At 32.0% G+C, this 21,666-nt stretch overlaps 4 protein-coding genes across 7 annotated transcripts; 3 read left to right on the top strand and 1 right to left on the bottom strand.

The window, feature by feature from the left end:
• Positions 1 to 237: 237 nt before the first annotated feature.
• On the bottom strand, positions 238 to 5,650 carry LOC117211757. Of its 2 annotated transcripts, none has more exons than XM_033455975.1 (4): positions 5,118 to 5,650; positions 4,927 to 4,981; positions 4,067 to 4,258; positions 238 to 1,103 (listed from the first exon to the last, which is right to left on the bottom strand). In XM_033455975.1, exons 1-3 carry the CDS (start codon positions 5,301 to 5,303, stop codon positions 4,182 to 4,184), a joined length of 318 nt encoding a protein of 105 aa, XP_033311866.1. In that variant the 5' UTR covers positions 5,304 to 5,650; the 3' UTR covers positions 238 to 1,103; positions 4,067 to 4,181. The 2 variants fall into 2 exon arrangements, with proteins under 2 accessions (XP_033311866.1, XP_033311864.1); XM_033455973.1 differs by having other exon boundaries at positions 3,969 to 4,258.
• Positions 5,651 to 8,845: 3,195 nt separating this feature from the next.
• On the top strand, positions 8,846 to 12,178 carry LOC117211686. Of its 3 annotated transcripts, XM_033455845.1 has the most exons (6): positions 8,849 to 9,165; positions 9,572 to 9,823; positions 10,256 to 10,414; positions 10,900 to 11,292; positions 11,680 to 11,848; positions 12,009 to 12,178. In XM_033455845.1, exons 1-6 carry the CDS (start codon positions 9,139 to 9,141, stop codon positions 12,044 to 12,046), a joined length of 1,038 nt encoding a protein of 345 aa, XP_033311736.1. In that variant the 5' UTR covers positions 8,849 to 9,138; the 3' UTR covers positions 12,047 to 12,178. The 3 variants fall into 3 exon arrangements, with proteins under 3 accessions (XP_033311733.1, XP_033311734.1, XP_033311736.1); XM_033455842.1 differs by having other exon boundaries at positions 8,846 to 9,165; positions 11,680 to 12,178; XM_033455843.1 differs by having other exon boundaries at positions 8,847 to 9,153; positions 11,680 to 12,178.
• Positions 12,179 to 14,978: 2,800 nt separating this feature from the next.
• LOC117211687 lies at positions 14,979 to 17,760 on the top strand. The gene is made up of 3 exons (XM_033455846.1): positions 14,979 to 15,546; positions 16,283 to 16,624; positions 17,184 to 17,760. Exons 1-3 carry the CDS (start codon positions 15,529 to 15,531, stop codon positions 17,484 to 17,486), a joined length of 663 nt encoding a protein of 220 aa, XP_033311737.1. The 5' UTR covers positions 14,979 to 15,528; the 3' UTR covers positions 17,487 to 17,760.
• A 186-nt stretch (positions 17,761 to 17,946) lies between these two features.
• Positions 17,947 to 20,023, top strand: LOC117211688. Its single transcript, XM_033455847.1, has 3 exons — positions 17,947 to 18,414; positions 18,489 to 18,648; positions 19,311 to 20,023. Exons 1-3 carry the CDS (start codon positions 18,308 to 18,310, stop codon positions 19,518 to 19,520), a joined length of 477 nt encoding a protein of 158 aa, XP_033311738.1. The 5' UTR covers positions 17,947 to 18,307; the 3' UTR covers positions 19,521 to 20,023.
• Positions 20,024 to 21,666: the final 1,643 nt, after the last annotated feature.

The following is a 21,666-nucleotide window of genomic DNA, read 5'->3' on the forward strand; positions in this document are numbered from 1 at the left end:
GTGTGTTCGTTCACAATGCACCGAGGCATAATCGCAAATTATCGTAGGAGAGATGTCATCGTGTTCCATTTAAAGCAATGTTAAAACGTGTTCGAAGTTGAATACAGTATTCTGTCGTCGGTACAGTTCACCTATGTGTGTGTGCACCATTGTATATCTTGTTACCTGATTTTCATCTAGAGTATATTCGTACGTTTATATTGTCGTTAGAGGAACATGCGACCCAAACATGTTTTCTTTTTCTCATTTTAAAATGATTTTTGAAACATGTTCGAATAACTTTAATATAGCATGCGAGAACAGTGTGAAAAACAATCTTCTCCGAGCAAGAAGAATGACACATACGTCAGCCTTCATTTAGAGCGATTACATTGAGCGAAAGAGATGATAGAGCGTTCCTAGAAGAGAGTCGACAAATTCGATATTTTTTATATTTTCTTTTTTAGAAACACGATGAATGTGATCTTCGAGTTTATAGCGAGAGTGCTTCTGTTCTTGAACGGTTGAAACTGTTTGAAGTTTCCAGATGCTGACTTTTAGAACATAATTTTTATGTTGAAATTACTTCCACAAGAAGATCTAGAAATAATAACGACAACTTTATTTTATTATATTACTGTATAATATAAATGTTAACATTGATTTCTATGTTACAACGTAATTGAACAATTGTAATTCTATAAATATGAGGAATACTTAACGACATCATAGTAACTCTTACGCTGCAATATTATTACTTAATTTTTGACAAGACCGGAATTAGCACCTGGAAACTTATAATTAGACTGTGGATGTTTATATATACACAAGAAATTTAGAAGTGCAGAAACGTATAGAGTGCACTTAATACGCAAAAGATACATAAAATATCCAAAACAAAGGACAGATAATAATATCTATAGTAGGTAAAACTAGTTTTTATCTAGATTTCATTTCTTTAATTACAAAAATATGAAATATGCATCCGTAGTTTATTTATAACAGTTGTAATCGACCAGTTAACCGAAGATTAAAATTCGTTTCAGATTAGTTTAGTGTCTTTCGTCGTTAATGATCAATCGTGATGAAGGCGTTCATCACGCGTTCACCGAGCATTCTCGTTCCTGTAATTATCGAAAAAATAAGCTGAATATTAGACGTCGAAACATTTGTCCGACTTACCTGTTGTCGTTGCTGGAAGCTTCTTGAAGATTTTGATAGAGAGCATGCGAGAGAACGCGAGAGAATGTATGCGTGTGAGAGATGAGGAACGAGAAAGATACGTATTCTTGAGAACTAAAATCCATGAAAGACACGGTGCTAATAAAAAGTTCCAAAAAAAGAGACAAAATAAAAGGAAGGAAGAAAGGGGAAAAAGGAGAAGAGGAAGTATTGAGGAACACGCCTCGACGCGCGTGCATGCGTGAAAGAGCGAGAATGAACAGAAGAAGTATGAGAGTGAAAAAGACGAAATGTTACGAGCGACGATCGTGAGATTTCGTACGAACATTTTTTCCTACATTTCGCCACTAGAAGAATAATATAAGAACAGGAAACAAAAAAAGAAAGTCACACCATGTAAGGAGTTTTTTAGAGGAGTATACTTCGTCGATTATATGATAGAAACATGTTTTATATATATATAGAAATCGGACGATCGAGCTCAGAAGAAGATTTAAAAGAAAGAAAAGTATTAAAAAAAAAAAAAAAAGACGAAGAGGGGAGGCTTCCGTATACAATTTCAGTTTTTCTCCATCCAGTAATCTCTCCGTCGTATACAATAGACATAAACTCGTTACGATACTACAAGGAACCGCAGAAACATATAGCTAAGTGCCTACTCCTACGAAAGACAAGGGAAGAGAAAAAAAGGGAGTCATAATAGTGAGAATACGATCTGTAGTAGCATTCAAATAGAGTTACGACACTGTACGCAACCCCTCGCCTTTTTGGAAGAGCGTAATCATCGAGCAAGTGAATCCTTTATTATCCGACAATATATACTTATACATGTAATATATATTTAGAAATAGATAATCGTTCCAGTAAATCTATCGTTACCTGACTGTCGAATGATCGAGTCACGAGATTTATGATTTATAGTTTATTATAATTATTTTTTCACAGGCTAGTATTTGAAAACAGAAGACTTTTTTAAATGCAAACTTCATAGAACTCGATAATGCAATAATACTTCATGGAAGATATCTAGTGTACTGGTAAAATTCAATTCAAAAGCTAAGTAGAAAAGGTCACTAATTACAAAACTAATTTTCTTCTATATACCAAATAATATATATATATATATATATATATATACATTTCTTTTTAATATCATAAAACCACAATGTAATGAGTAACAAAATTAATGTATTTACAGATTATACTTTCAGGGATGTTTATTTTACCTGTCACTAAATTCTTCCCAACAAAACAAAAAAGAGAAGGCATTCTCGTGGTTTGATCAATTAATTTGACAAGTCAGGTCGTCTAAAACTTAAGAATGGAGTTGCGCGTGTGGAAAGGGAAGCAAACAAATGAAATACGGTATAAGGACCAGGAAAGCAAGAACGAAGATCAGGGTTTAGATAACGATATTAATGTTGTCCCTCCGGAAAAAACAAATAGAACATGGGCAATGGTAGGAAGTTACTTCTCCCTGAGGTCAAACTGCATCCTTGCGACTCTACTTCTACGCAGTTAACTGTTAATATTCACATTTACGATGTACACCGTGGTAGAAGTTGTATCGAGACATGGTATTTTAAATGTAAAACGAGAACAGACACACACATACATACACACGAATGACAAATGGAAACGTAACACTTGGTAGAATTAGAGAAGACTGAATCGTAGAGGAAGAGGGTCGAAAGAAGTGAAATGAGATAATGTGTTACTGATTCGCGAAAATTGGGGAAGAAAGAAAAATCAAATTTTTATGCAATTTATTTCCGATTGGCTATATGAAAAGAGAAACAATATCAGAACGAGAATTAATGGAGAAATTCATTTGAAACGTCACTTCGCTTCTTTACACGTCCCAACTAGAGAACATTAGATCAAAACAAAAAAATAAGAAAACAGTGAATAGCATGAGGAAATGGTTTGCATGCAATAAAATGTTATTTATGCGACAAGAAAGAGAAAGAGAGCAGAAAAAGGTCGATATGCGCGGCAGCATCGATGCCCTCACGACGCATATTCGTTTTTTTACTCCCAAATGTAGAACGAACAAAAAAAAAAAAAAAGCAAAACAAGAACTACTCGTAGACGAGGTTCCCCGATTTGCATATTTAGATCGATCAATACAGGAAAGGATTTTTTCGTACTTTCCAACTTTTTTTTCATTCCACTACCCCCCTATTTGACTAACGTGACCGGTCGACAAGTTTTGGATATTGACATTCGTATGAAAAATTATATAAGATAGAAAAGATAAAAACTGTATTTTTTAGATGTATCTAGATTGTGGATCTTTACACATTTACATGAAAATGCAAAGATGCATACAATGTACGATAATATATAAAATATCCCAAATATAACACTCTCTGTAATGTGTAACAAATGAAAAACGTCTCTGTTTAGGTTTGATCTCTTCGATTATGTTCATGGAAATATAAATATGTATAAATATCCGCAGTCCAGATATAGTATTTCCAATAGAAATTATATGTTACAATGGGAATACATTCTTTGCATTATACAATGGCTACAAAAAGTATTTGCACATAGCATAGTATTTATTTATATTATACTTATATTAAATTTCATATGATTACAAAAATTGAATACTATGAAAATGAGATGTATAGAACGCGATAGAAACACATTCCATTGGAAATAAGGATATGTACAAATATTTTTAGTAGCCAATGTATATGTATATTTCTTTTCTTTCTTTCTTTTTTAAATTGAAGTTCGCGTATGTAAAAATGACATGCTTTGTAATTAAGATATCTTATTAGCGTATTTGATACCGAAACCTGTCGAACGGTTCCCTCAACAGAATGTTTCACCTAACAATTCCACCCGGGAAGATTGGTATGAGTGAAATCGAGTCGACCAATTCCCATATACTAACAGGTCTAACTCGATCCTCGTGTCTCTAACAGACCTGGTCTATTACTAATCCGTTTTGCCTTGTGCTTGTTTTCTTTATTTCTCGTACTTGTCTTCCCAGCAGCCACGAAATACCCTCATCTGGTGATTTCTTTCAGATCTAAAAGTGAAACTACTACCGAAAGCAGCGAAACCGTGCACGAGGAGGCCGAATCTGCAAAATAAAATAAAAACTGCATATATATGAAAACAAAACAAAAAAAAAAAAGAAAAGTAAAGAAAGATACGAAAATCTCGCGACAAGGTCGCGTTAACATCTCGAAAAGTAAACACGTGAGAAAGAGGTTCCTCGTTTCTTGAATCGGATTTTTCTTTCTTTTTTTTTCCAAATGAACACATAGATACGGAAATGAGCTAGAGAAGCGGAGGGCTATTTATTCAACGAATGCTTAAACTGAGAAAAATAAATCAATTGATTTGATACAAACAGAAGCAACACTTAATTTGACGATGCACGATGCTCTTTTAAGACACATCCTCTTTCCCAATCAATGATTTTTATTTATATTTCTTCATGACTGATGATCGAAAAGGGACTGTATTTAGTATCTTGAATCGATTGGAATCCTTTAAGAATCAAACCAAAAGTTTTAATCTTCTATATAACGAAATAGATTTGTATTGCCTTGTACTATCCATTTGGAATAACTATTTATTGTATTTGTTTATTGAAAAAGATAAACTGGGATAAAGTAATAATTTTATTTCTTTTACTCAATAATGTAGTATTAATTTTACTACGCATTACCAATCATTAACATGAGTTTTCCGTTTGGTGTATACAGTGTGAAGCAGTGTGAAGTATACAGTGGAATTACTCACCAGACCAATCTTTTACTTTTAGTTCCATGGAACTGGTATTCTGAGTCTCTAATCTCTACAGACAAATAGAAATACCAAAATAGTAATGTGTAAGTTATAGCAAAACAAAATTCCTGTCCAACTCATTGTCAGGTTCAACAAATCAAACTTTAACATCTAAATAAAAGGAACTAAGCAAGAAATGCAATTACCATTTTACATGGCTCCACAAGAGGCTCGTAAATTCCCATCCAGTAAACGATCATTTGATACGTATAAATGAACCACGTTCTTCTACTGAATAAAGTGTGTATCGTTGAAGCACAAGCTCTTCTAGTGGTTTGTTGCGTAATTTCATAGCCATGGCGTGCAATCAACTTCCGCGTAAAATGAATCATAGTGCAGCACAATCAGCGATCGTTAATTGAACATCAAACACTTTCCTACGTAGCAGGTGAGACAAACGACGAAGAGTTGGCAGTGTTTGATCAGGATTGACGTGAGCATGCCTCTTGGTCAACGTCACGTTTCACCCCCGTTTGGTGGATACCTGTTTTTAAAAAAACACGTACTCGAGGATGCATCGATGTTACTGGTTTACCAGGTTGGTTATCACTTGCCATAGAACGTCATTGTACGATTAGCGTGGTTACGTTTGACGTCATTATTTCATATAAATGCTACGAGGATGCTTTGCCGGGCACAAACCTGCCACAGAGCTGTTACAAACAGATTTAGTGGTTTTTCATAGACAAAAAGTGGTTTTATACGAACTATACTTGCACCTTTTCTTGCTTTTATCTTCTTTGAGCGAATATTTGAAGATCTGCAAAGTCATTTTTCAAGTAGAGTACTCGAGGGTGTTTTTGAAGCTTGAAGATTGGAGGATCAGTGTTGAAGTCTGAATCTTGAAGGAGCTTTTCACTGAAGTAACAAGATGGTAAGATTATCTTGAGAATATTTAAATAAGTTTGGTTCAGTTGATACGTGACGAAACTCTGAATTCTTTACAATACGGCGGTGAAAATTGATTGAAAAGTGGAAATTATGATTGGTATTTTAATAAAAGAACATCTTTGAGTGAGTTTTCTTTGCAACTACGTATTTTTATAATCCTATACTGTGGAATGATAAAATTAATGATATAGAAGACAACAAAATAAAAAAGGAATAGGAAATTCACGTCAAGAACTTTGAAAAATGACATAATAATATTCAGAGTTATCAGTAAACCCTATCTTCATCTAGATAAATCTAAGAACTTAGAAAAGTAATAATATTTTTCGTTTCTTCATTTCAGAAAGCCGTCGCAATCATCTTCTTTCTGACTTTCCTTGGCTGCTCCACCGCATTTCCGGTCAAGCTGGACAATTCCAAGTCACTTGCCAGCATTTCGACTTTGCTCGAGGAACCAACCGATCTTAGAAGCAAACGACAGGATGACTCAAGTCCAGTAGCATACGCATTTCTCCTGAGCAAATTGGATGGGTCAGAGGGGGATTTTGATGGTACTTTGGTCGAGAAACGCGATGTAAAAGAACAAGATCAAGGAGATCTTGAAACTGCAGCTGGTACTTACGTTCTTCGACCACTGTTCGTCTACCGACAGCAGTTGGCGTATAGGCAACGAATCAGAGATATGAATCGTCGAGAAAATCGCTTCTGAATCACGTTAATAGAGCCGGTTATGACGTTGACAACATGACAAACAAAAGGACAAACGATTTGGAAGCTAAAGGAACGCATGTAACCCATAAACCACCTTATAAAGAAGCATATACGGAAATTTATGACTGAAAAGAGGAATATGAAGTTCCCTTTTTTATGGAATGGGAAGGAACTTCAATTTTGAGGAAGATTCTGTGGAAAAGAGGAAAGCTAGATTCCTTTGAAAGCAATGTAATGAAAATTAAGGAGAATCTAAGAAGAGAAGAGTACTAAAAGAAGATCTGTAATCTCCAGGAAGGATGCAATAGAGATAGGAAGAATATTGAAGAGTATAAGTGTTTGAAGATTTAACTATTATTCAATTTTCGAAGATGAACTTTGTACTATATTTCTTCTATCATTGATGAGAACGATAGAAAATCCTTACAAGGCATGGAAGTTATCGAAGGCGGAAATAGAGAGGTCTTTAACGCTGCGTTAGTTATCGAACTCGTTAATGGATGAGTATAAATAGTAGAGCTGATAATTGGATGAGCAAACTGCCCACGTGATAAACAGAAGCATCAGTAGATGCAGAAAACAACATCTCTGATGTATAAGTTTCTGTTCTCTTTCTACAATTTATTTAGTCTTTCTTATGTTCTGTAATTTGTCACAAAATTTTGTACTGATATTTTTAAGATGAAATCTTAGCTTATATTGTATAAAAGTATGAATTAGTAATTTAAGATAATACTCTAATTGAAGGTAATTTTTAGTTGTAAGGGAAAACTACCAAAGGCACCAAAGTAAGCTCTTACATGTATTTATTTAAAACAATATTGTTAAGTATTTTAATTATAATTGATGAACTGTTTTTGTAATATGATTTTTTTATGTAATTATTAATCTCATTCAATAAATTTCTTGTAATAAAATACTTAAGAAATCTTTTTACTTTTTTTATATATACATAATATACATTTATTTTAATTAATCACATGAATACACAGACATATAAAAAATACACTATTTTCCTGGGAATACTGGAACCCTTATAAAATGGTGAGAAGAATCTCTCTCACCACTAGACCAAAATCTGTTTCCAAATGTTGACTGGTACCAAGGAGGATACAATCTGCCTTCTTCCGTAGATTCTTCTGAATATGTGTTCCTTTTTTCTATGTTCTTAACATTCGCAGAATCTATTTGTACAGGATCAGATAGACTGGAAGATTCTTCATTGGAATTTTTATTTGATGCATCTTCGGTTCCTTCCTCTGTGATTTCATAATCATTATTTTGAGATTCATCCACAGCTAATCCCTGATCAGAATCAGAAGTATTATCCTGTGAAGATTCGTTTGAATTTGATGGCTCTTGATATTCTTCATCTTCGCTATCTCGTTTAACGCGATACCAAGGTTCTAAAACGGAATTATGAATTGATTCTTTAAGTATGGTGATTATCTGTTGATTTTCTTCCTTATCTTTAGATTCTGTAGTATCCATTGTAAATGACTCTGTCATTGTGAATGCTTCCTTGCAACATTTTTCAGAAACTGATACACTTTCTTCCAAAGAAGCTGGTCTTTTTGTAGAGCTTATAAATGTTGAGTTATTTTTTGATGTATTATATACTGTCTCATTGTCATTTCTCAAATCAGAATTTGGAGATTGCATTGAAAGTGTTTCTGTCTCCAAATTGTTGCATTCAAATGCTTGGAGAATTTTTAACAAGATAATCAATCTGAAGAAACAAACAGAGTGTGCCATTCTCTTCGTTGTCACTGCTAAAGAATCTTAAAAATGGACAATATTTAAGATCGTTCAATCTAAATACTTAATTCGACGATAACGGTATGAACTGTTCAAGTGGTAATGAGAAACTGAAGAACCGGAAAAAGAAGTTGCCCCTTTTATAGTTGGCTATATAGAAATAACTGGTAAAGTGATCGCTAAACGTCTGAATATTATTAACAACATACTAATTACCAAATTAGTGTCCAAATAATCCTGATGATTTAAAATAGCGTTTACGTGAACAGCGTTTGGAATAAATACACAGAAATCTTCGAAAACGAAAATCTTAATAATGATTATAGATGTGTATGTGTATGTGTGGTGCTGTAATCTTATACAGATATAATTACTTTACTATTGCCTACTCTTATTTCAGGCCATTATATTTACAGTCTATTTACTATTCGGCAATGGAGATAAGATATGTAATATGAGGATTCATTGTTCACATTTACTATACTTTGAATAAAACTGAGAAAAACTGAGTAGTGGTATATAATCAATTTTTGATTAACGGCAGTTGATCAAGGAAAAGTGATATGCGATGGTAAAGTCGAGAAGACAAGTTCACGGCGCAACTGGCAAAGTGATGTACCGCAAGGTTGATACTCACGTCTGTTAGCAGGACAACGATAATTCTTTTGGTACCTGGTATAAAACACGAACGAACCGTTATTACTAGTCAAAGTCGAAAAGACGTTGCTCAGGTTTTTGTCAAGGAAAGAGAAAATTCAAGGAGTATTACTATAAAAGAAGACTCAAGAAGATTCTATAACAGCTTCGATGAAACATAAAATGGTACCACAAAGGGTATAATTATGTATAACCACAGTTTCTATAAATAGTAAAATATACGTAATACATTTTCGAGTAAAGACATTTCTATCTGTAACCATAAAATAGTAATTTTAACATTTTGGATTTTACAACTTTACGATTAGTAAAATAATGTAAATTAAAAGTATAGTGTGAAAATTGTGTGTTAAAATTTTAATGCAGCATTTTTAGTATTGCATGAGTAAGCGTTAGAATATCGCGCAATGTACGTTCGATTGTTATCTTTGCTTTTATTACGTATTTACGAATTTAATTATCCAGCATTTCTTCAAATTTCTCTGAAATAATAAATAATTTAGTAAAATATCATTATTAGAATTTCAATTTTATTTCAGTGTGTATTAATTTTTTATATTGATTTAATACTGTTGTCTTTTAGGCGATCACGTTGCAATTTGTTTTTTGCTTGGCCTTAATCTATGGGAATGGTTCAATGGGGAAACCTTTGACGCCAGAGGATGTAGAGGGTTTACTTCCACCAACCCCACACGATAAGAACGAAACGATAGCTGCAGTCGTTCAGGATCCAGTTGTCCAGGATGCTGTGCATCATACGGTTACCAATAGATCTCTAAATGGATTAGTTGTTAAAAAGCATGTATTCATAATGCCAGCCACCAATCCCAATCTGGTTTGTATAAAACGACTAAACGAACAAAGTATACTATAATTATTATTTTTGTGTAATCCTCGTGCTCCTTTCGTACAACCTGAAGATTAGGAGTTAAAAATTGAGTATTTCAAGTGGAAAGTATTTAAGTTAAAAATTAGCATTCTAGGTATTTTAAGATAATTAGTATATTTCGCGATGCACCAAAAATATAAACTGTGGTACTGGACTGTTTATATGATCTTACTATATCGTAGCTGCTGTTAAATAAAAATTAAGATCTTTTTATGTTATTTAAAAGATCAGTTCTTAAAATTTTTATTGTGGTAATTTGTATCGTTTGATTTTATAATAATGGTACTGATAACTTATAATATATAATAATTATTATACTGTTTTATTATTTTATTATACTATTATTGTATACCAAATTTGTATTACCTTTTATTCAAGATACTATCGAAACGCGAACACCTTCTGGTGGTTCCCACTGAGAACTTGGAAGACGTACGAAAAAATATTACTGAAGCGAAGAAAGCAGAAGCTCAAGAGTCTTCATTGCCAGAGAACCAAGCATTCTTCGAAGACGACGCACGTGAATATACGCCAGAGGTAGAGAATAATAATTTAACATGGACATTCCATCCAATGAGATCTTCGTCTGCGATAGGTGAAGCGTATCTATCTGATCATGCTAGAAAAACACAATCCATTATTTAGATAAATCTATTGTTTTTTCCTCATCCATGTAACTGAGTGTAGATATTTACAGGGTAAATCAATTCGTTTGCATGTGGTTCAAAAATTCCACATTGCAGTATCTTTTTACAAATTTCATCCTATAGTATGGTGTTTAATTACTTTACGTGAACCAAATTTTTCTTATAGTAGTATTAACAATTATTTTTCTATCTATCTATTTTTTTTAAAGATTATTAAAATTTTTAGATTAAATCTTTATTCGATGGTTTTAAATTATTAAATCAAATGTTTCGAAAGAGGATTATCAGTTAAATGATTCACTTTCTATTATAATTCTCACAAAATCTTCATTAATTATTAATACAGGCAATTTCTGACCTTCTTTCGATTTCCAGGGCAGCGACGACCGATCAGAAGAAAAAGAGAACGAGTCCTTCTCAGAACAGGACGTGATCCAACCGATATCATCGAACGAGAAACGTAAAAACAAAACCGAATTCTTGGAAGACAAGCTTAGTCATGGAATTGTGTTACCGGAAGACTCATCTTCGCATAAGGTGGCCGTTCCTATTGTTGCGGTCATTGATCCCTCAAACGCTGAAAAGGACAAAGTGAACAGCCCCATCGTGGCCATTCTGCCTAATCAAGTTAAAAATGGCGAGCTGAATAGCCAAGTTGAATTCTTGAAGCATAACAGCGAGAAGATTCAGAAGAAAGCTCAAGACTTTGTTGATCAGAGTTCATTGTCGGTCAATCTTGACTATTGGAAATCTTCCACACCGTCGGAGGTAAATTACTGAAGAAAATATCTGTAATGAAAGATAAAATTAGAAAGTAGGGATATTATTGCAAATATCTTGATTATGGTAGTTGTGGAAAAATAAAAAAATAGATAGAAAGGACTTAAAGTTAAGAAAGTAGAGGGATAGAAGAAAGAAAATGTTAAAAAACAGGATATCAATAAATGGTATATTACTAATATTATATTATATAATACTTATTGATAATATTACACTAATAACACTTAATATTTTAATAATATAGGACGGATAATATCTAATTTCAAGATATTCACCTATTTATCTTCTTTTAGTGCTACAATACATTATTTCCTGCTATCTACAATATAAGAAGAAATAAAAAATTAATAAAAAGGGAGACATTTCCGCTTTCAGATCACTGTTGCTTTATCACCTTATAGCAGTGCGCCAGTGTCCTACTTGGATGAAGCAGCCCCAAGTTTGGCTACAAACGAAAAGTTCTTGTCTCCAATAGTCGTGTCGCAATGGGCAATGCTGACACCATCTCTGCAGGATGATCAAATGGATTATTCACGAGAAACAGGTGACATGGATGTAGCTGAAGATATTATATTTAGACCTCTGTTTAGGTATCGGCAGGAATCGCAGCAGCGGTCTAAATACTATGACGAAAGCAATCGACGATACAGTTACACACCGTATCGGGATTATGACAACTATTATCCAAGACGATATTTTTACAGACCTCGTAACGGCGGTTATTAGAAACGAAGAGGATTAGAACGAGAAAGAGAAAGAAGGAAATATGATTTGTGCTTGGATAGAGGGGAAAAGAAGATATTTTGATTGATACGTTTCTTATCGCTTTATGATTCTATATTTCAATGTATAAATAAAGTATTGTTTTCATTTACGTCATGATTATTTAATTAAACATTAAAGAGAACGTTTTATGGAAGAAACTAAGTTTTCAATTAAACTGAATATGAATTGAACTGTGAGTTCAAATTTTGAAATTAGCTTCCTTTCTACCTTTGTTAACATGTTAACAATTTATAATAATGATATATGGTTTGGATTGTGGGAAATTATTAATTTTGAAAAAAAAAACATTGAAAATGTTAAATTAGGAAAATATATATTATTATCTATGTATTAAAAGATAAAAGAATTGAATTACATTTGTTTTTCCGACAAATATGAATAAAAAATTAATTCTAATTATTACGCCAATAGAAAAGAATAGAAAGTAACAATAGAAACACTGTGAAATGTACCTTAAGACTGCGAGGATGATTGGAACGTTGTAAATGATGACAAGGTTGTCAAGGAATGAGGACTTCAATGACATTCCCGAACGAGCTACTACCGTTTATTTCCTTGAGAAAGAACTTATATCAATCCAAGACTTTCTACACTTAATCTTAAAACAAGATTGTAAATCAATCTGAAAACATACAGTTCTTTAGAAAAATTAAACGGTGTCACTATTTACTCCGAAAATTAATCGGAATACATTAAACTCTAAAATATTCACAAGAATTTCCAACATAAATGTTAATATTACTCAATACCGGCATTCAATTTTAATCTTCAATAAAATAAAAAGCAGCAACTGTATGTACCATTTTCTACACATGTACATATGTTAATATATTTCTTTAATAAAATTGATATCGTTTCAGAAAAATGTAAAGCATAATAAACAATAATCAGGATCAAAGAAGATAAATCTATAAATTCCAATCCCAAATTCCAAGTATCTGTACGAATAATTTATGTGATAATAAATAACACGATAACCTAAAAAGGAGTTCTTATAAACAACCCAGATACGTATAACTTTCTTTAAATAATGATTAAATTTAAATTCTCAGAGATTAATGTCTCTAGTGGTCAAACGTGTTCGATAAATATTCACAAACCAGTTTTCTACGAATGTGTCCCGATAACTATATACATTATATTGTAGAAACGAATTAACGACATGTTAATACCCTTAGGCAGAATAGTTAGTCATTCATTCCTTCCTAGATTCATTCACCGAAGATGTCGAGCAGACGTACGGTGAGAGTGTACACCAAATTAATGTTCATTAAAATTAAATTTCAGAATTTGGAGAGCAGATTCTAATTGTTCAACATCAAGCGAACAAAAAATATTTGCATATTACTTCTACATTTCATAGTGTCAATTATATTTTTATAGTCATACGAAAGTACTTTGAAATGATACGATGCTTAATACACTTAAAATGCTGTAATATATGTATATAACGATGTGTACATACTTTTGGTAGCTATTGTATATGTGTGATAATTTTAAAGACATAGGAGATTAAAGTTACATATTATACCTTGAAGATATGCAGTTGTTTGAATGTTGTTAAGTCAAAGGAAGACCATTGATCAATTCCATGTCTGCCAAATTTTATTTGCAAAAATCAAATGCCTTCTCGAACGTATTATAAATTCATCATCAACTAAAACGTGTAACAACAAACATTTAAATATGGAACCTTAATAGAAAAGAAATGGAAATTTTGAACTTTCGTACTCAAAAAATCTCATTGTTTCGCGAATTTCAAGAAAGGAACTCTATTTTACATTTTTGGAAATTGTCTTGAATTTTCATTCCCCTCTTCAGTGTTTCTACGCATTTTTACGAAGCATTCTTCTTTTTCATTCGACAAATACACGATATTTTAATTGTCAATTCTATCCCAAAATGCAACGGTGCACACGATGCTGTATTCATTTTCTGTTTCACTCAGATTGCTACTGCGCAGTACGATATTCGCACGAAAATTTATACATCCCAAATACATACATTTTAATATAGAATATGCATATTTACGAATCTATATTCACATAAACTTGGATTTATTACCGGTCGCGCTATTGTATGCTAATTTACCTCGAATAATTAACCTTCAAATACTTTTCGAACGAATATTTATCAAATTTTGGATCAATCGATTGTTTGCATCGATGTACATCATCGATTGTTTTCTGCGCAATATTGGTAGTAGGGAGAAAGGCGCACTTAGGAATCCCTATTGTGGATGACCCCGATCATACGAATGTTTAACAACCACTGAGTGGACGTTTAACACCTATGAAAAATGTGGTGACTAGTTTGAGAGGTATGTTGGCAAAATTCTTCGTACTAATGTGATGAATAAGTGGAGTATCTTTTAAGGGAATTATCAAGGTGTAAAATAGGGGTCTGTTCTTGAAATTTGTTAGTCAATGAGCAAAGGGCTGACTCTTCATGGATGGCAATTACAGAAATAAACTGGCAGATACGAAATATAATTTTGAACATTATAAAGATTCCTTTGAAATATAATAAAAAGGAATTAGAATATAGAATTTAATTCTATGGATATGTACGTTTCAGTGATTTTCGCTAGACTATAATATTTTTCTTTTTATCAAGATCTACATCTAATTAGTTTGTTTTATTCATATAGGAACTAGGAGTGGTCGCCAAAAGAAGTTGTGGTTTCTTTGTTAAGAGTTATATCTAATGCTTCTAATTACAAACATGCGTTTATATTTATCTAATCGGTTCTTTTATCAATAAAATGACCTTGTAAAATAAAAATAATTATTATTGCAGATCCACATAACAGAAAATGTAAAGCAATGTTCAAACTTCTACAAATATCACAATTATGAAAAGTAACTCAAACATTGCAACTTCACATAACAACTAAAGAAAAAAAAAAAAAGGAAGAAAACATGAAACAAAAGGATATTTTAAAAAATCTATAATAATTATCAATATTATACATTTATGCTAAAAATGCAATAATGCATATCATCGGGAAGATACATTGGAGTAAAATGTAAGATGAAAGAAATTACAAACAATATCGCTATCGTTTCACGCGGAATGAAAGGTCGGGAAAAAAAGGCCAGGCTAAGAAAACATTCAAGGTATTCGAGCTTTCGCGTAGAAAGCCAATTCGATAGTGATTAAAGAAACAAGACGACCCTCTTTACTTTTCTTTTTTCCGAGGATCGGTCGCCAAGATGACTCACATCTAAACTGGAAGCTCCAACCGCATCGTCCTCTCTCTGTATACGTCAAGAGTGGCAGCAACTTAATCGCGTTCCTCGAGATCGCAAACGCGTCACGTATATAACCGATGCTCGACCAATCTGTTCCCTCAATCGTGATCTAAGTGTCGCCGAGAACGGAATTCGTTGTTGTGGATTTCGATATCTTCAGTTGAGAAACTTTAATCTTTGCGCCATGTGGACTGCACTCGTGGTAAGAGAGAGTTAACGTGATATCTGGATTGCGAATTTTTATGCAAATTTGTATTTTTATAAACAAAATTGATGGGGTACATTTTAAACAGCGATTTGATTTACTTGTTAAAACTTATTATGAATACTCTACTTTTGGATATTTTATATATCTTTATCTATTGTATGTACATACTCTGCATATTTTTGCACTTTTAAATTTCGCATAAATGCATAAAAATCAGTCTGGTGATAACATTAATATACCGTATGGATATTAATTGATTATTATTAATCATTAATATAATCATGTATAACATATAATCGTATTATATTGATATAAATAGCTCAACCTTTAAGTTAATCAAGTAAAATAAAATATTGATAAAAGTTTGGCAAACAATGAACTTTTTGCTTGGACGTTGAGTATTTAAAACTTTTTATGACAATAGAGCTATAATGATTTGATAATAATATTAGCAACTGTAGAAAAAGTTGGAAAACTCCATGAAAATTTATAGTAGCGATATCATTGATTATTTAAATATATCAACCCCTTATGAAAATGTCATACACGTATCAACAAAACTTGTTTATCGAAACATTAAAAACAGTATAGATTATCTAACCAATACGTAACAAAAAGAGTCCAATCTTTTCCAAGTTCAATAACAATTATCTTAAAATCATACATAATTAAAATGCGATTAAAAAATTATGTGCATTGAATTTTTGTTTCTATTCTGAATCTTTTGCAGGTTCTGTTTCTGATGGCATCGTTCGATGTCAACTATGCGGTATCATTGAACGCAGAGCTTTCCGATCCAACTGTGTCACGATTGCGGACTGTAGGAGACATACCAGACAGGCTTCCAAGGAAATTCAGGGAAAACAGTCGAACTAGGAGATTGCATATAGAAAATCAACATGGATTTGATGGGAAAGTGGAAAAGATCCATATTAATTCCGAAGAGGATCTTCCTGGAATTCGGGCGTATGGAGTGCAAAAAAAGAATTTGGAGAATAATGGCTATATTGAAAAGAAGACACAGGAAGAAATTATAAAAGATATTGAGGACACTTCGAGGGTTGCTCGTACGGTGGGTGGGAATATTTTCTAAATTTCGAGGATATCAATATTAGAATAATGGGATAATAGGAAAATCTGTTCAGTTGTTATTGTCATTCCGAGACTTTTTCTTTTTATGTATACATATAATGTTTAATTGGGAAATTAATTTTATAGAAATAAATTTGTGTCTTCTCTCGAACTTCATACAAAATTAAATATTTCACTGACGATTTAAAATATATACATTAACACATATTGCGTCACTTATACTATGGAAACACGTTCCTTTCGTAAGCCTAATTTCAATTGAAAACAAAATCTGAAATTCGATAAGAAACTAATAATCTTCCTTAAAAGGAGTCTCTTCTTTACTTTTATTAACAATTTTCTTTAACTTATTAAAAACCTAATACAACGCGAAATTTGTATACAAACAATATAATTTTCTTTATTAACCATCAAAATATGAATGATAAATTATCGGAGAACTGATTACTCGATCTTAAAGATCGAAATAGAAATTTTATTTATTGCATTAAAAAATATTTTCTTACATAAAATTCACCATCTTTATCAATCAATTTTAGGTCGAAGCCTACGGAAAAACCAAAGAGCATCTCGAAATGAACGGTTATATTGAAAGAAGTAATTCACAGGAACCTCCAGCCAGCTATCAAATTCCATCGAATCAAAGATCCAGAATAACCAGATCCATCGAAGCAGAAACAAAGCAAGACAATCTAAAAAATGATCCAGAAGACCTAGAAGCTCAAGATGCCAAAATTTTTAGGCCACTGTTCGTGTACAGGCAACAGGTGGCTAGAAGGCAGCATCGAAGAAGAAATCATGTTCACAGTTTGCCAGTTGGTTGGAAATCTTATTACAACTAACAACCAGCTTACTGAAATTCTTTCCATCAAACCGCTTTTTTCTGTCTCAATCGCTTGGAACAACATCAAAATGCGATAAGGCAACGCCCGACTGTTTTACGAAAGATATGCAAACAAGAAATCGGTAAAATGTTTGCGTTGCGGATCCTTGAAGTCGCCTAATTATCATAATAATTAACCGATTGAGTCAGCGTCACTTTGTGCCATAAAAGAAGAAAGCGGTTGTTGAAGACTGGCGACTGGAAATGAGTTACTACAATGATCGAAAGCGCGATAAACGAATGATGTAAATGCCGGATAAAGAACGTTACCAAATAGTATTACGATTATTGATGATGGAATTTGTAGTTTATTAGTAATTAGATAACGATTAATTATTAATGATATATGATATTATTATTTCACATTTTGATATTTTGTTACACTGCGTGTTGTGAGGAAAATAAATTAAATTTGAATCTACATTTCAAGTTTATTATTTGCAATTAGATGATGATTGACTCATAAATACGTAAATTGAATTATGATTGATGTAACTATTTGAAATTTGATGTTTTATTGTACCCTGAGTAATTTTTATAAGAGAAATGACTTGTATGTGATCCCCTGGTATCTAGCAATTTTTTGTTCACCTTGTGAATGGAAACTAAATGAAAACAAACGAAAGATAGCAAGATCCTTGTCCATCCAATTTTTCATCGTCCAATTTGTCTAATCTGACAAATTTAAAATGAGATGTACTAGGAAATTCACGGTACTGAATGCTTCCTATCTACAAACAGTTATCTCTCGGGGAAATCCTTTACATTTAATTTATCCAAATGTCATTTAACATGTACGACATTAAAAATCAAAGGGATAGCGGAAACAACGACGAAGTAGTCGAAGCGGAAGAAAACCAAGAAGAAAAAGAAAAATTAGAAAATAGGTACTTAAAAATGTAAGATACTACGAAATAGAATATATATTAATATTAACGATAAAATAACTGCGTCATTGTAGACGGAAATTTCGAAGAAAATCGATGATTTATCATTCGATATCGTTGATAGTGTTGCACGCTCTGGAAGCACTACTTTTGATCATTCTTCTGCCAGTGATAATCTGGCAGTGGGTTTCTGTCAATCATCGTTTAAAGATTATCCTGAAAACCGTAGTAGAAGTAAATATTTATACAAATAAATATTTCGTATTATATAGAATATATTATTGTTATATATAAGATATATATATATATATAATCTCTTATGAGAGAGAAGGAAGAGAAAAGACCGAAAGTGAGAAATTAAATTAATGTAAATAAAATAAGTAAAATTATAGACATAGGCAGACTGAGAGCAAAGTGCTTTTCAGGGTTATGAGGCCGAAAATAAGAAGATATATAATATAAAATCTCTAATATGACATAGCATGGTCGTAAAAAAGGGTCCATAACTTGAAGGGATGGCAGTACTCATCGAAAGGAGTAAAAAATATCTAATCAACATAGGACGTAAAATCAATTCTTTCAAAAGCTGATTTTACAAAAGATCGATTTTTAAGATCTACGTTTATTAGACATTTTTTTACTCCTCTCAGTGAGTACTACAACCCCTTTGAGTTATATATTATTTTATGTTACTGTATATTAATTAATATTTCATAATTAATATTATTACAACTCTAAGTTGTACTTACTAAGACACAAAGGTGATGATACTTTGACATTTAAATTCTTAAAATTTTGGCTTAAAAGTTATTATGATTTTCAGTTACGATCCGTTATGATTTTTAGTTTGCTAAATGAAAATTGTGATAATTAAAATTCTTTTATAATTCATTCAGGTCACGCTCGAACTGGTTATGTGGGTGATCTTCGCTGGAGTGTCTGTCCTTATGACCACGACATTCGTTTTAGAAGATATTTACCATGGAAAGAACGACTATGAGAAGCTCAAACAATTAATAAACACGCGAGACGAGCCCATACGGAGCAGTAACGAAACGCCGAATTTTTTTAAAGAGCAGAGCGAACTGATACTTCCAGAAAACTGACATCGATATTTCTTATAATAGCTTTCTTTTTTTACCTTTCTGTTTTTCTATTTTCACTATATCTTTTTATAGTACTCTGTATTCTGTATATTTTCAATGTACCCTATACTGTATGTTTATTTGTTTTTAAAGGGCTTTTTCTAGTACAAGTTTTTTATGACTGATCTTTCGAGGAAAATACAGTTCCTTATTCGTAAAATTATAAGTTGTAAAGTCATAACATTGTAAAATGGTCAGTTTTTGCTAGTGGAAATAGCTTCAATAATTTGATTAGTACCCAAACGACGCAACGGAATTAATATCTATATAAATCATCTAAAATAATGCTTAAACTAAATATGTTGTTACTACTTAAACTAAAGATACATATATATACATCTAAAAACAAAAACTTTTAATGCAAAAGTTCGCAAAATGTGTTAATCACAGTACTTAAAAATATACCAAAAATACACAAAAAATAATACTTGTCATAATACTTAATAAGTGGCATATAGATGATAAACTTTTTCCGACTATGTTCATAGAAATATAAATTCGCATAAACGCCAATAATAAAAAATATTATAGCTACAAAATTTCTTCTAAACAGACGATTCTTCGACAAATATTGAAGATTCTTCGATCAATGGTTCTTCTGACGTTGACACAGGACTTCCTGGCGAATCTTTGTAAATCACAGGAATTTCCACATTTTCGTGAAACCAGTCTTTATCAGATTCTTATTTCTACTCGGGAAAAGGAATTCTATCACTATTCTTCGATGATAATGGTCCCAATATGTTCATGAGGTGTTTGAAGACAGACGCATTCATTAAATAAAAAACGTTGCTGCTTTGAACATTGTTCGTTAAAACGTCAATTTCAGCGACTAATAATTTTAAAACTGCGAGTTTAACGCTTTTGTTGAATTCGAATTTAGCCATTCCCAAACCCAATACGTTGCTTAATATTTTATCGCTGCTTCTCATTAGTGATGAAGTCGTTGGGTCGTCCCAAGGAATACGTTCTCGGCGCCACCATTGTAAGGTAAACCTAAAGAAATTTAAAACAGAATTATTCTATACATATTCTATTATTCTAGACAAATTCTCTTTGAAATAGTAATTATAAAGATTTATTACGCGGCTGAAAATCGACTTATGACAATATGAAAAATGAAATAATTATAATTATACAATATATAAATAAATATTTTATATGGTGAATGATAATTATAAAAATGTATATTTCTGACAGACAAAGAGAAGAATACGTTTCACAAAGTAGTTGAAACTTAAGAAAAGAATAAATACGCTTAGTAGCTGCATGGTGTACATGAATAGGACATGATGCGTTTAGAATCGGTGTAAGTCTTTATATATATATATATATATATATATATATATATATATATATATATATGCCAAAATCCCGATAATAATACAACTTCCTCATATTTTTCTTCATTTGAGTTATTCGAAATTTTCACCTTCGTCACAATATTCCTTGTCTAATATTTTCATCGTTGAAGTGATAATTATTTTCGTGTTAAGATATCTGTAACATAAATTGATTTTCTTACAATGTCTTTGAAATTTTAATGATACGTTATTTAGTATATTATCTATACACGAGTCAATCTAGAGTCTAACCTTACAGAAATAGAGATATTCATCATCACAAATATTCACTGCGAAAATGACTTTTTGATCAATTAGGGAAAAACAATTACTGGAAAACTAATATGTTGTGTAAAATGGCTAGGAGAATCATTTTATAAAAAAGAGCTCTAACCTCACCGTTTCTGAATAAGAGTAATTTAGACGTACAAAATATCGTATAACATAATGTGAAGCTGGTTATCTCTGAATTGTTTCTTAATGCACGCGAGTAAAAGGTGCAGAGAGCCAAATCTCTTCCTAGAGAGGGTATCTAAAACAAACCCAAAGAACATGGTTTTTGAATCTCAACGTATTTTACTTTTGAAGGATATTGTTACGCCATAAATAATAATATATATGCTATACTAATATAATAATATATATATATATTTATTATTATTATATATATATATATAACGTTTGAATAGCGAAATATTTTCATCTTGTAATTACTTTACAATTTATAATTACGCACATATTAGGATGATGCACATTAAATGTCC

The sequence above is a fragment of the Bombus bifarius genome, unplaced genomic scaffold, assembly GCF_011952205.1.
Source record: "Bombus bifarius isolate JDL3187 unplaced genomic scaffold, Bbif_JDL3187 scf7180000008240, whole genome shotgun sequence".
Taxonomy (NCBI): Eukaryota; Metazoa; Arthropoda; class Insecta; order Hymenoptera; family Apidae; genus Bombus; species Bombus bifarius.

Bases quoted from the DNA above. Each gene is read 5' to 3' on its own strand.
- LOC117211686 (XM_033455842.1), top strand. From the start codon at position 9,139: ATGAAACATAAAATGGTACCACAAAGG. The intron at 9,166-9,571 runs GTATAATTATGT...GTTGTCTTTTAG, and splicing joins ATAAAATGGTACCACAAAGG to GCGATCACGTTGCAATTTGT. The intron at 9,824-10,255 runs GTTTGTATAAAA...CTTTTATTCAAG, and splicing joins CAGCCACCAATCCCAATCTG to ATACTATCGAAACGCGAACA.
- LOC117211757 (XM_033455975.1), bottom strand. From the start codon at position 5,303: ATGATTCATTTTACGCGGAAGTTGATTGCACGCCATGGCTATGAAATT. The intron at 4,982-5,117 runs GTAATTGCATTT...ATTTGTCTGTAG, and splicing joins TTGTGGAGCCATGTAAAATG to AGATTAGAGACTCAGAATAC. The intron at 4,259-4,926 runs GTGAGTAATTCC...TTTATTTTGCAG, and splicing joins AAAAGTAAAAGATTGGTCTG to ATTCGGCCTCCTCGTGCACG.
- LOC117211687 (XM_033455846.1), top strand. The intron at 16,625-17,183 runs GTGGGTGGGAAT...AATCAATTTTAG, and splicing joins CTTCGAGGGTTGCTCGTACG to GTCGAAGCCTACGGAAAAAC.
- LOC117211688 (XM_033455847.1), top strand. From the start codon at position 18,308: ATGTCATTTAACATGTACGACATTAAAAATCAAAGGGATAGCGGAAAC. The intron at 18,415-18,488 runs GTACTTAAAAAT...GCGTCATTGTAG, and splicing joins AAAGAAAAATTAGAAAATAG to ACGGAAATTTCGAAGAAAAT. The intron at 18,649-19,310 runs GTAAATATTTAT...TAATTCATTCAG, and splicing joins TCCTGAAAACCGTAGTAGAA to GTCACGCTCGAACTGGTTAT.